Genomic DNA, 13,204 nt, shown 5'->3' with positions numbered 1-13,204 from the left:
AACGTAAAAAATTACTCTGTCACACAAATGTTAAAACTTTTTACTCCACTATATTTATTTGTCAGCTTTAGTTACCAATTACTAGTACATTTGAAAATAGCCGAACTTGTAGATCTGCTCATTTTTAAAACTTTTGCTTTTGGTACTTCAAGTATATTTTGATGACAATACTTTTGTACTTTCACTCGAGTAAAATTTGGAATACAGAACTTTTACTTGTAACCGTGGTACTTCTACATGGTGGTATTCAGAGTGCTTCTTCCACCACTGGCTGGCTACGAGTACCAAATCAATACCTGAGTGTTAGTTTTAACTCAAGAGTAAGGACGCTGGGACTTTGCAGTGTAGAGAGTAGATCCATTTTTATTGCAGGTAGACGTAGTTGATGATGGTGTGGGATCCACTTAAGTATTATGAGCGGATATGAGGCCAGATGAGTTCCTTAACCCTGGCTGAACACATTACGCCGGCTTCCATCACACAGAGTAGAAACTCATATCTTGATTGCTGCAAATAGGCATTTGCCCAGGAAACCCCCGGCCTTGAATGCATTAAGACTTAAAAAGTGCAACCAGCTGGGCTGAAGGCATGATAAGGATCAGGCAGTCTGGTGCCTCGACGATTATAAATACATCATACTGTACGGGGTCTGTCTTCCAGCCAGCCGTGGTCTCAAAAGCCTAATGCTTAATTTACGGCATAATCCATCGTATGACGTTGCCGTTCGCCCCCGAAAATAGCCGATCTACAAGCTCACAGCGCGCCGTGAGCGTGTAGATCGGCTATTTCCGGGGCGCGGCACGCCGGCGTCATACGACGAAGTGCAAGACCGGGCTTAAGGCAGTTGTCCTTAATGACAAGCCTTTTCCATCATCTCCCCACCCTCGGCTCCACTTTCCCCCGGTACCCCGACCGCAGAACGAGGCGGGGGCCTCAAGATGGCCTTTATCAGAGGTCTATTGGCCGGTGTCGACTTACAGGGAGCACTCTGTACACACGGCACATTATGGAAGTTTTAATAGGTGATCGGAGCAGCTGTTGCAGACACAGCGTTGATTTACTGTGGCTCAGAGAGGGCTTAATGACTACAGAGGCGCACGGCTCTTAACCCTTTGATGTGCACTGGATAATGTAATAGGATCGCGTAGCCCCTTGGGGAAACTCGCACGCGCTCGCGCACTAATACGCCCATGCGCCGGCCTTTTGGAATATTACACTGTCTAAAAAGCTCCTTTGTAGGGGAGACGAAAATGGATCGAATGTTCAATGACAAGCACTTTATGCGGTATCAAAATGGGGGTTTAGGATGGCTTTAAAATATGGGTTATGGTCCTTTAGCACCATAGTGTTCAGTTTCTTCTTGCGTGCGCATGTGCACGCACACGCACACGCACACACACACACACACACACACACACACACACACACACACACACACACACACACACACACGCTTAATTTACAGTCCATCATACAGCAGTGTGGTGCACTTGGCAGCTCACTACGTGTCCCATCCACGACGCTCAGTGAGCTTGTAGATCGGCCGTTTCCGTCACGCAACACTGTCATACGACGACGTATAAACCAGTCTTAGCACAGACACACGCGCATGCATGCATGCAGCCGTGCACAAACACTTGCGCTCCTTGTTGACAGGTGGTTGCATGCCCAAGGAAACACAAACTTACACAGCACAAAGGGCCCCACCAGGCTTAGCACTTCAGCCAAAAGAGCAATTGCAATACTTACGCAGGAGCTGACACTATTCCGACCATGCGGCCTCCATGCCTAGGGTCAAAGGGCACAAATTCTGTTTGCACCTCAAAGACATCAATATCCTTTCCCTCTTACATCACAGCTGGGCAAACAACAACGGCTGGCCTGGCCAAACAGCCATGGCACGGATTAAACGTCTGATGACAGCTTCTTTGAAGGAAAAGAAACGAGCACACATACTGTAGGCAATTTCACGTGCGCACACTCACGCAGACACGTGCACGCACGTGCACACTCACAAACCTCGACCTACTGTTTTGAACCCCGGCCTGAAACCCCAGCCTGGGCCCTATTAACCCGTCTACAAGTGATGGCTCGCGATCGTCCTCTGGCTTTCCGAGGCCGGCCAGGATGTAATCAAAAACAGACGGAATAATCAACAAAATGCTCTTCATTCCCGGTAAGAATGGATCCCAATAGCGCATGAATTAGACTGAAGCGGGCACTGGTGACTGTGAATGATGTCGGGCTCCCGGCACCAGCCAAGTCACTGTCTCGCGGTGCCAAGTGAGTGGATGCCAAGCACTTCCTGCTGTAAACAATCTACCCACAGTGATGCAGGGGGGAGGAGACCTTTGAATGAGAAACAGCAGGGGATGCACAGGGAAGACCCAGTTGTTGAAGAGAAATGTCTCCTATAAACAAACATGTGTCCAATTTGTCAGACAAGCCACGGTAGCCTTTTTAAGGGGAATGTCTATGTGTGTGTGCCTGCAAGGACAGCAGGCATCTCTCTTTGTGCTTATACATGAAGACCAAAGTGCTCAGGGCTTATGGAGACAGATGCAGGATATACAGCTTGGCTGAGCTCACACTACACATGATGAGAAGGCTCTTTCTTTCTCGCCCCTCTCTCCCCCCCCCCCCCCCCACCCTAACTGCTCTCCTAATAACCACACCCTCTTCTAGCTAGTTTTATTAGCTCTCACTGCTAATAGGCTACAGTGCTAAAGTCACCCTAGCTAAAGCCTCGCTGTGCTGCAGGGTGATCTTGTAAACGTTGAGTCTCTCAGTTGAGCCACGAGTGGTGTGAATGTTAAACGCATTTAGGACAGAATGCATTTAGGTTCTGCATCTGTGCATATAGAGGTTCGGGCCGCTACAGGGCCCTCACATCTAGAGTTCGGGCCGCCGATCCGACCAATGTCTGAATCATAGTGTCGAAGGATTTGACAGAGTACACGTTGTACCCTTTTGTATCCTCTGTGTCTGTCTGTCTACCTGTGTCCATTTTATGTCCATATATGAAGATCCCTGTATCTGCCAGTCCTTGTCCCTTTCATGCCCATATATGGAGATCCTTGATGTCATCAGTATATGCCCATATATTGGCATGCCCATTTATGGACAACCTATGCCTATATATGGGTGTATCGAGTTTGTTTATGGTTTTGTTTGAGTTATGTATGTAAATATGTGTGTGTGTGTGTGTGTGTGTGTGTGTGTGTGTGTGTGTGTGTGTGTGTGTGTGTATATATATATATATATATATATATATATATATATATATATATATATATATATATATATATATATATATATATATATATATATATATATATATATATATATATATATATATATACATACATGTGTATGTAGTTGTTTGTGTATGCACTGCTATATAATCCACCAAAAACAAGCATGGTATTAAAATAGTAGTAATCAATCTTGGATTCCCACACATAGAGTAATTATCCCAATTCATAGTTCAAGGAGTGTCAACACGTGACGTTTCTCTTTGCACTGTTGCAGACATTTCCCCTTTTCTTTCTTAGATATTTCCTTTCTCGCTCTTGTTCCAGAGGGGACACTAAACAAACGTGTCCCTCTGACCCTCTTAAAAGGGAGCCAGGGACAGAGCAAAGCTTTGGAAGCAGCATGGGTATACTGCCCTAAAACCAAAGTCAGTTTAAAGTGTTTCAATTGGCCTTCCAAACCGATATATATATCGGTATATACAGTAATATTGCACTAATTGTATATCTGTTCATGAGGTCATTGTTTATCCCCTAAAATCATGAAGACTGATTTGAACCTTTGAGACAAATAAATAAGTCAGTGTGTCGTAGTTACTGCACACTGGTTCTCAATGTTGGGTCTGGGGACCACCATGGGTCCAAATGGACCGTGACAGGTCCTTAACTCTGTGTACAAGTGTACAAGGGTCCACTCCATTTGCTTTTGAACAAGCTCAGAGTTAAATAAACAAAGGATTTTACCAGTGGTGTAAAGTAACTAAGTACATTTACGTACTGTAAGTACTGTACTTAAGTACAATTGTGGGGTATTTTTACTTTACTGGAGTATTTCCAATTTTCAGTACTTTTTCTTCTACTCTACTACATCTCAGAGGCAAAATCTTAAAACTTTTTTATACATTTTATAACATTGAAAACTCATTCTGCATAATGAGTACTTTCTACCTTTGGTACTTTTAGCACATTTTGGTACCAATACGTTTGTACTTTTACTCAAGAAGTCTTGAATTCCGGACTTTTACTTGGTAACAGAGTGTTTCCACATTGCAGTATTGATACTTTTACTTCATTTGAGTACTTTTTCCACCATTGGTAGATTTGGGCCTCGGAGATAAAAAAAACCCCCCAAAGGTATCAAATGGGGGTCTGAGGCCTAATGCACATCAAACTGGGGGGTCCGTGAAATGAGAAAGGTTGAGAATCCCTGGTATATAAGCAAGCACACACCGACAGCATCACTGGACCACAGAGTATTTATTCACTTGTGTGTAAATCACTCCCTTTTACAGTGGCCTGCGTGTGGGAATGCAGTAAAAAGCGAGGGAGGAGAGTTGCAGCGTGGGGGTATGTTCAGCTCTTACTGCATGGCACCGCTCGTATATAAACCTGGAGATGATGCACACACTGGAACATGTGCGCTGGCACACACACACACACACACACACACACACACACACACACACACACACACACGCTCTTCCATGCAGACACACATGCATGTGCTAGCTATAAGCACAAACACAGAAGCAGCACACACACACACTCACATGCATGCACCCATGCGTGAACACACACGCACATGCACCCACCCCCTCCCCCCCACACACACACACAGTCATTCACACTGTTCATATGAGCATGTTCGCACACACACACACACACACACACACACACACACACACACACACACACACACACACACACACACACACACACACACACACACACACACACCTGCCATTGTAATTCATGTGGTCATTCTTTTTTATATGAAAGAGACAGGCCTTTGTCAGAATGGCAGAATGTGAGGCGACATATTAGCCCTCCTGTCGGAGCCAGTGAGCAGACAATGACGTTAACATGAGTGCTGCTGTCCTTTAAAGCTCTGTCTGTCTGTCTGTCTGTCTGTCTGTCTGTCTGTCTGTCTGCCTCCATTGACTGTACACACGGTTGAGAGCACCGTGTCCACCAGTCTGTCAGTTAATCAGTGAGTAACTCATTTTATTGCTTACTCATTTACACGCCATTTGTCCTCCAGAGCTGATGCATCGCAGTCGATATCCCAATCAGGCGTCGCGAGAACTGCAATCTGCCATTAAATAATGCCACCTTCTCTCGCAGTGTGACCAAAGTTCTGTCTTCTCTTCTCTTCCCTGGAGAAACAGGCGGAAAAAGGGGGGAGGGAGACGGGGGGGACGGGGGGAGACAGGGTTTAACAAGTTTGGCTTGCGCTAAAAACAAATGACAGGCCACAAAACAAATGTGGCATTACAACTTGGTATTAAAAGGCCTGACATTTACCAAGGCTCATTTATATGACTGCTCCGTACTTAGCTCATTGGCAGCCCCTATTACAGTGGGTGGAGTGCGAATGGAACGGACTGGGCCGGAGCTGGGCTGGGCGAACGCAGCGGGGTGAGCCTTTAACGGCCTGTGGGAGGGTCGTCCTGTAGATGAATGAACACCTGGATTAATGGGGTCAACGCACACCAAGCTGCTGAGGAAGGCGATTCCCAGCCAAGGCAGCCATTTTACATTTACATTTACCGCGTGTCTCACAGAGCGTCTTCCTCTGCTGGTTTTAGAGGGGCCGGCGGGAGGGTCCCACAAGGGCCATGGGAGAAGGAAGAGAGGACATTTTCGGGGGAGCATGTGGTGGGGTACTAGTTAAACGGTCCTGGTTTTATTAACCCCCAGCCTGCTCAAGGACATCCTCATATACTGTGCTGTAGCAGAAACAGCACTGGAATTGTGCTGATGCTGTTGAAACCGTTACAGTAAAGACAATGCAGTTTTGTAGTATGGAATGAGTCATGATTTGAAGTCACCCGATTCCTCTCTTGTCACTGTGAAAACATGGCTCCTCCCTACGCGCTCTGGAATTAGTGGTGTCGCACCGGCGTCTCGTCTTAATCATTAATTAAAGGCTTCCCACCTTGGTCCTCTGGGAGTCGGTCAGGTTCTGGTTGCAGCTCGACAGCCCTGACACCTGTGTAGAACAAGTGCCTCACATTGCAAGCAGAACAAGGAAGGTGCTGGCCCTTTAAATGGAGCTCTGTGTGCTTGGCAGCCTAATGGATGCAGTCTAAAGGTGCTAATGGATGGCAACCTGAAAAATGGTCTTATCTGAAAAGGTCCAGGACAGTTATAAATGAAATAATCGCACCGAGCGCATTAATCCATGTTCATGCCCTAAGGGGGGGACCTCAGCTCACCATTTGATCTGTGTGCGTGTGTGTGTGTGTGTGTGTGTGTGTGTGTGTGTGTGTGTGTGTGTGTGTGTGTGTGTGTGTGTGTGTGTGTGTGTGTGTGTGTGTGTGTGTGTGTGTGTGTGTGTGTGTGTGTGTGTGTGTGTGTGTGTGTGCAAACGGTCGTGCATGTGTGTGTGTGTGTGTGTGCATGTTTGCAAATAAGCAAACCCCTTTTTTCCATCATTCACTCCCTTTCTGTGGGAACTAACAGCAGAGCTTTTTTAATTATTCTTTCTGACTCGCTTTTGAAACAGGAACCTCGTCGGAGGTTGCACAAGAGAAAAGAAGATAGATGAGAGAATTAAAGTAAGACAGACAGACAGACAGACAGACAGACAGACAGACAGAGGCAGAGAGCGGCAGACAGACAGACAGAGACGGAGAGATTTAAGACAAAGTCACCGAGCACACATTGGCATGGCCACTAGACCACCGCACCACAGTCTGAGTGACTCAAAGAAAGTTATTACTCATAAGGTTCATGGAGTGCTGGGCAACCGAAATGGGGTGGAGAGATGGGGAGTGTTGGCTGTGTGTGTGGGGGTTGTTGGCCGGTATAAAGGAGACAAGTCAGGCATTGTCCTCATTAGTTGAATATTACCTCGGTCGTTGCAGATGTTTATGACACAGATCTCTCATAGTACTTCCAGTGAGATCCTTCCATACTTTTCTTGGTTCTTTCCTGTTTTGTCACGTGTCATGGAATGCTTGATTTATAAGTATACAAGTTTACGTCAGTCTTAAACACTTGAACACTTTCTTTTTATGTGTTTCGAACATCATACGAGAAAAGAAGCCACAATAAAAGGTAAAAAAAATACTAAATACATTTTAAACAAATCCAACAATCTCAATGAACTATTTTTTTTAAAACTTTTTTATCCCACGATTTTTGTAACCCATTTTTTCACCCAGTGCCAATTGCCTAAGCTGTAATCCTGAGCGCTACTCTCCCTCTGCCAGCTTAGGGAGAGCCTCGAACTGAGCTCATGCTTCCTTCAATGCATGTGGAGTGAGCAGGTCGCTTCTTATCACCTGACAGGGGGGAGTTTCCCCGGTAGGACGTAGCGTGTGGAAGGAACACGTTATTCCAACCAGTTCCTTTCCCCTCCATCAGGCGCCCCGGCTGACCAGGGGGAGGCTGTATAGAGACCAGGATTACTGCATGTTTTTTTGTGAGGGTACCTACCCTAGGGGACACAGGGAGAACATGCAAACTCCACACAGAAAGGCCCTTTCGCCAACCTCACCGAGGGTATGGGCACTGACCTTCTAGCTGTGAGGCGACAGCGCTACCAACTGCCTCCTACCCCTTCATTAACAGTTTTGTATTCACACAAATCTTATGACATTTGAGTAACATTTGACATTTTAGGCAAGTTACTTCGTTAACCAGGGTCCCACAGGGATCTATCCTGAGCTTGTCTATCCTCCTGGGGTCTAGCCTGTGATCCTTGTGAGCTTGTAGATCAGCTACTTTTGCTGAGTGTTTGCCTATGTTCCCCAATGCCCAGAATAGGGATGCTAGGGTTCACATGGTTAAGAATGTGTGGTGTAGATGTGTTTTGATGAAGCAGCAAATGTACACATCCAGACTGAGATTTATTTGGCCTAGATTTTCTTCTTATTGTGTAATGTACCCATCATATAAATGTAGGCCTACTCTGGTGTGACAAATTGTTGGAAGCATACGCATCAGCTTTGATTTAAGCACTTAAGCCCTACTTTATTCTTTCTTGCACGAGGGTGTCCTGCAAATATAGCAAAAATAGTGATAACAGCTCAGCTTGTAGATCTGCCATTTCTGTTAAATTTGAAAGTCTTTGAAACGTTTTGATATTTTTGATTTTTGTTTTTAGTATTATTATTGTTAAATACTGCCATCACCTATTAGTTTGGTGGTTTCTTATGCATGGATGCATCTTGGAAGTAAGGTATCACTTCAGTGACATCAGCACATAATTGAAGCTGATTTCTAAAGCTAAATAACAATGTTTTAATTCACTAGCCCTTTACCTGTAAATTGATGTATGGATGAATAAACTCACCAAATTGCTCTCACACCCCACTTGGACCATAGATGGAATAGGCCTAATCTTTCAATAAAAGCCCTTACTGACTATGGATTGGTCTATTGAGATTCTGTTACCCATCCACAGATTAATTGGTCCACTGTAATTAGGCTAAACTAACCGGATGGTTAGCCAATAGCCACGTGACGTGGCTCAATTGTTGATCCAATGACTACAAATCACCCTCTAAGAATGATATGAGATAACATTGGTAAAAAAAGAAAAGACCCAAAACATACCTTTTCATAGCCTTATTTGAATGAATGGTAGGACGCTGATTCACATTTCATGGTCAACACTGCCATCTTGTGGTCAAGAGAAGTAAGCCCAATTGGTGTCAATGATGCAAGTGGGAGATAACGTAGCCAATTTCAAGTTGTTTTACATTGGGCATGGGCATTCATGGGCAATACTAACTAATGGTATCACGTTTTTTGACGTCAAAGTGAAAATATAGGCTACATAGAAGTATAAATAAATGTCAGGTGGTGGCCCCAGGACACACACTTGATAATAGCCCCATATTGTCCAACAGGGTAATTTGCTCAGTGTAGCCTATAAGTAATAAAAAGGATAGTCTGGGTTACGCCTTACAATGTCCCATGTAAAGGTATAAACAAACAAATAAAAAGGAAAGCTTCAAATTAAATCATAGACATTGCCCAACGCAAATTAAGTAGAAGTGTACCATTCCCATAATATATAGACTAATATTCAACATGTCCTTAAACAATGTGGTGCACTCCCAAAAACCTAAACCAAAATTGAAATCTGCTAAATAAAGTAAACAATCTGGGCTGTAGGCTACCAACAACTGAATAGCCCAACAAAAAATATTAAACAAACAAAAGTAGAGAATGAAAATCAATGACATTTCAGACTCATTTCAGAGCCAAGCTGATTGGCTGATATACAGTAAAATACTCCAGCTATGTCCTACATGGTAGGCTACCCTATAAAAACAGCTATACAAAATGTCAAAATGTCACATCAAATAAATGCTCTGCCACCCCAAAGTTGGTTGACCGGAGTCCCTTAGGGATCTATACTATACTTTTCAGTTTTCGCTCTACATTAAATATCTGTGAACTTGTAGATCTGCAATTCTCTGCTAGAGTTTCCCCAGAATTCAGATGCTGGGGTTTAAATGGTTAACCCAGTATGCAATACTCCATAGTTCATTCCATGAAGGTTCCATAATTAAATAATGAACCAAAGAAACAAACAGTTCAAACAACGCTGCTAGATATGTCGAGATAAAAGAGATGAAAAAAAAACTAAAATAAGGTTGAGCTGGCAGCCCTCTCTAGCATGTAGCTAAATATGGTACAATGGCCCCTGATCTTCCAACAGAATAGTTTGTGCAGTGAATGTAGAATTTTTTATATATATATTACATCCGGACTTTCTTAGTCCCACAAAAAGTATAAACAGAAATAAAAGTTCAAGTGGCGGCCCTTCACTTAACATAGAAGTTAGCCATCGAGCAGCTAACCGATTCTCATAGGGAGCTATCATCTTAGCATGTAGCCAGGAGCTTAGCTGGTCAACAATTGTTCATTAATATGCAAGGGTGTTGTTCATATGGCTTCTTTGTACCTTACACAGGGGCAACAGCGTAGCAGGTAATTGAGGCAGCTGGCTTCATCCTCGCGCAGCCATGCAGTCGGGGAACACTTATTGTGGAGAATGGTCTTTGCTTTTGCAGCACCATCTTCCAAGCTGCAAATACAATGTCAAACCCTAACCTCACAAAAAACTATGACTCAACCAAACCTTACCGTAACCCTAAATCTAACCGTTGATGTTAAACACCTCTGCAAAATCATACACTTATGTTTCCTCTGACAAATGGGTTGCTGTCTTATACCCCTCAATGTGTACTGAGTGTCTGGCCTGCCTGTTTGGGTATATAACTAGGAAACACGCAGCAAGAAACGCCAGGAACGATCCACCAGATGCCACCATGGGGATGACACGCACACTCCCCACTGCATCTACCACAGCACCCAGGGCCAACGCTACCAAGATCTGGCTGATCATGGCCTGGCAGGATAAGATGGCACAGTCAATACCAAAGCCTCTCCTGGTGTTTTCAGGGCTATGCTGAATGTACCCTTTGATTTCATGGTATTGACCCAGTAAAGCATAAGGACAGTAGGACATGATCACGTCCATGAGACCCATGCTACTGATCATCACCATGGCAACGTAGACATTGGGGAAGATTGCCATGACAGCAGTTCCTATGGTGAATCCCAGGGTTCCCAGGATGTAGATTACCTTGATGCTCAGGTCAGAATTATCCAAACACTTCTGAAGGAGGGCAGCACAGACAGCAGCTGTAGCAGAATTGACCGCGAGTCCCCAACAGCCCATCTGCACTCCTTTGTGGTAGTTCTGGAGCTCAATGGAATTAATTGGTGCTGTGGGGTCTCCGTGGTAGATAACTTGTCCCATGAAGTCAGTATAAAACACACCCAGAGCTATAATAGAGAACCATGTGAGGAGATGACACACACATAACCTCCACAGTTGGCTTGGCATCTTCAGCATTGAGATCCAGAGTAGTCGTACAGTGGTGCCCCTCTCTGGTCCCCCCTCCAGGTCTGAGCCCTCAGATGACAGACTCCTCTTCTCTGCATGCTGTTGAAAGTCACATGAGTTATTAAGGCTGCAGGAGGAGGGGATTGCCCGAGAAGCTCCAGACGCTGGCCCTCGCATATGGCACACCTGTGATCCTATTCGTCCAGAGTGTGACATGCTGAAGGGGAGGTTCCCTTGCTCAGTAGAGCCGTGGCCACTCACTGGGTGGAAATGACCAGAAATAGACACAACCTCTTTGACTCCATTGACAGCCTTATCCTGCTCCAACAGGGCAATGATTTCAACTGAGTCAAAGTGGTCATCCATCTGGCCATTCATCTGGTCTTTCATCTCCAGCAGGATTGTGGTCTGCAACTCTACTATCCCACCAGTAGGGGGGAAAGTGTCACAAGGAGGAGGCGGTGGAACAAGGGAAGAACGAGGAGGAGAGGAGGCCTCCTCCATCTCATACTGTAACTCTGCGGGAAAGTAATGTGCTTCAGGGAGATTATGTGAGTCCAGGTCAAGATCAGGATCTATTTGGATGGCTGTGTCTGGTATGGCTAAGGTCAAGTCACTGTTACTCATGACACACTCCACATCAAGGAAGTCCATCTCCAACACAAGATCGACAGGGTTGTTTTCAAGAGCAAAGTTGTCAATGCCATTGGGCTTTAAAGAGGATTGGCTGCTGGAGTCCCCATCTGCTGTGGCCTCGGCCTGGTGGGAGGGTTTGAAAGGTCGCTCGGGAATACTGAACATGTGCAGTATAACAGAGATGATGAAGATGGTGCCAGTAAAGAGGAAAAGGACCTGTTCCTGGGACTTAAATGCACGGCCCAAAGCCGTGTCAGTCCAGTCTAGACCAGCTAACATATAGCCCACAGCGCCACCTATCCCAGTGGCAAAAGAGTGGATATTTAGAGCCATATCTTGCTCCTCAGTATCGGCAACATCTAGAAGGTAAGATATAATTGGTCCCTCAGATGCGTCGGCGCAGAAGTCCAGTACCACCGCGCCCACCACAGTAAGGACGATGCCAATTGGCTGGCTACCGGGGGTGTCGCCAACAGACAGACCTATCAACGGGCCATTTAGAAACAGTGCTACTCCCAGCAGCACACCCACACACAGGGCCAGTATGAAGGGTCTTCTCCTACCTAATCGTAGTGTGCAGCGATCACTGGCTGAGCCAATCACAGGACTCAAAATCAGACCCAGTACAGGACTGAGGACCCAGGTTAAACTATAGTACTGCTCTGGAAGGCCTATTTGCAGTAGCAGTGGTGTTAGGAGAGCGCTTTGAATGGCAGAGCAGAACTCGCGGCCCAACACCACTGCCCCGTGCATCAGCCAGCGATGCAGCGGTATTCGCTGCATCGCTGGATGTGTGTGTCATTTCTCGGGCCCGCTCTCCTTCTGGAGACTAGGGGGCTCCTTGTCCACTGTCTCCTGCTCTTCTTCCATAATTGGGTCTTTTCCCACAGATACCATTCTTCTCTTGCATGTATGGATCAATGGGTATGCTGCTATTTATCACACAAATTACGCGTAAAAAAATGCGCTTTCACGCATCATCAAATATGACGTCAGTCTTCCCCAAATATGGAGTTCCACAGGCCTGGCAGAAATACTAATACATTTTAACAAGGCAGGGTCTAATAACAGCGTGGCTTCCCTGTGGATTTCTGACACGTCATGTCGATGACGTCATAATGTCTCCACCAGGCCTGTGATTTTGGGGAAGCCTGATGTCATATTTGATGAAAGCGGACATCACACACTGTGAGGGGCATGGCATAAGAGAGAACCTATGATCTTTGGTCCTACACGGAACGTTAACAGTGTCATTCTCGACTGTAATATCTGTTGATTACAGAACATACTGCAGTGTGTCAAGTATTCATAGGACTTTGAGTGACAAATACTAGCATACCCATTTATCCATTGATACAACAGAAGAATGGTATCCATAGAAAAATACCCACTTATGGAAGAAGAGCAGGAGGCAGTGGACAAGAAGGTCCCTCGCTAGGAA

At 45.3% G+C, this 13,204-nt stretch overlaps 1 protein-coding gene across 1 annotated transcript in view; it reads right to left on the bottom strand.

Annotated features, from left to right (window-relative positions):
* LOC308099421 (solute carrier family 45 member 4-like) overlaps positions 1-12,546 on the bottom strand; it is a gene marked incomplete at both ends in the record, with an annotated part of 18,319 nt that extends 5,773 nt beyond the window's left edge. The window contains 4 exons of the mRNA XM_080448165.1: positions 908-988; positions 6,193-6,246; positions 10,185-10,302; positions 10,451-12,546. Coding sequence (XP_080304291.1) covers positions 908-988; positions 6,193-6,246; positions 10,185-10,302; positions 10,451-12,546 — 2,349 coding nt within the window. The remainder of the gene's footprint in view (positions 1-907; positions 989-6,192; positions 6,247-10,184; positions 10,303-10,450) is intronic.
* Between the last annotated feature and the right edge of the window lie 658 nt (positions 12,547-13,204).

The sequence above is a fragment of the Gymnoscopelus braueri genome, assembly GCF_963280865.1.
Source record: "Gymnoscopelus braueri genome assembly, chromosome: 13".
NCBI lineage: Eukaryota > Metazoa > Chordata > Actinopteri > Myctophiformes > Myctophidae > Gymnoscopelus > Gymnoscopelus braueri.
Note: the sequence above shows the minus strand (reverse complement) of the source record. Positions and strands in the feature narration are given on the sequence as shown.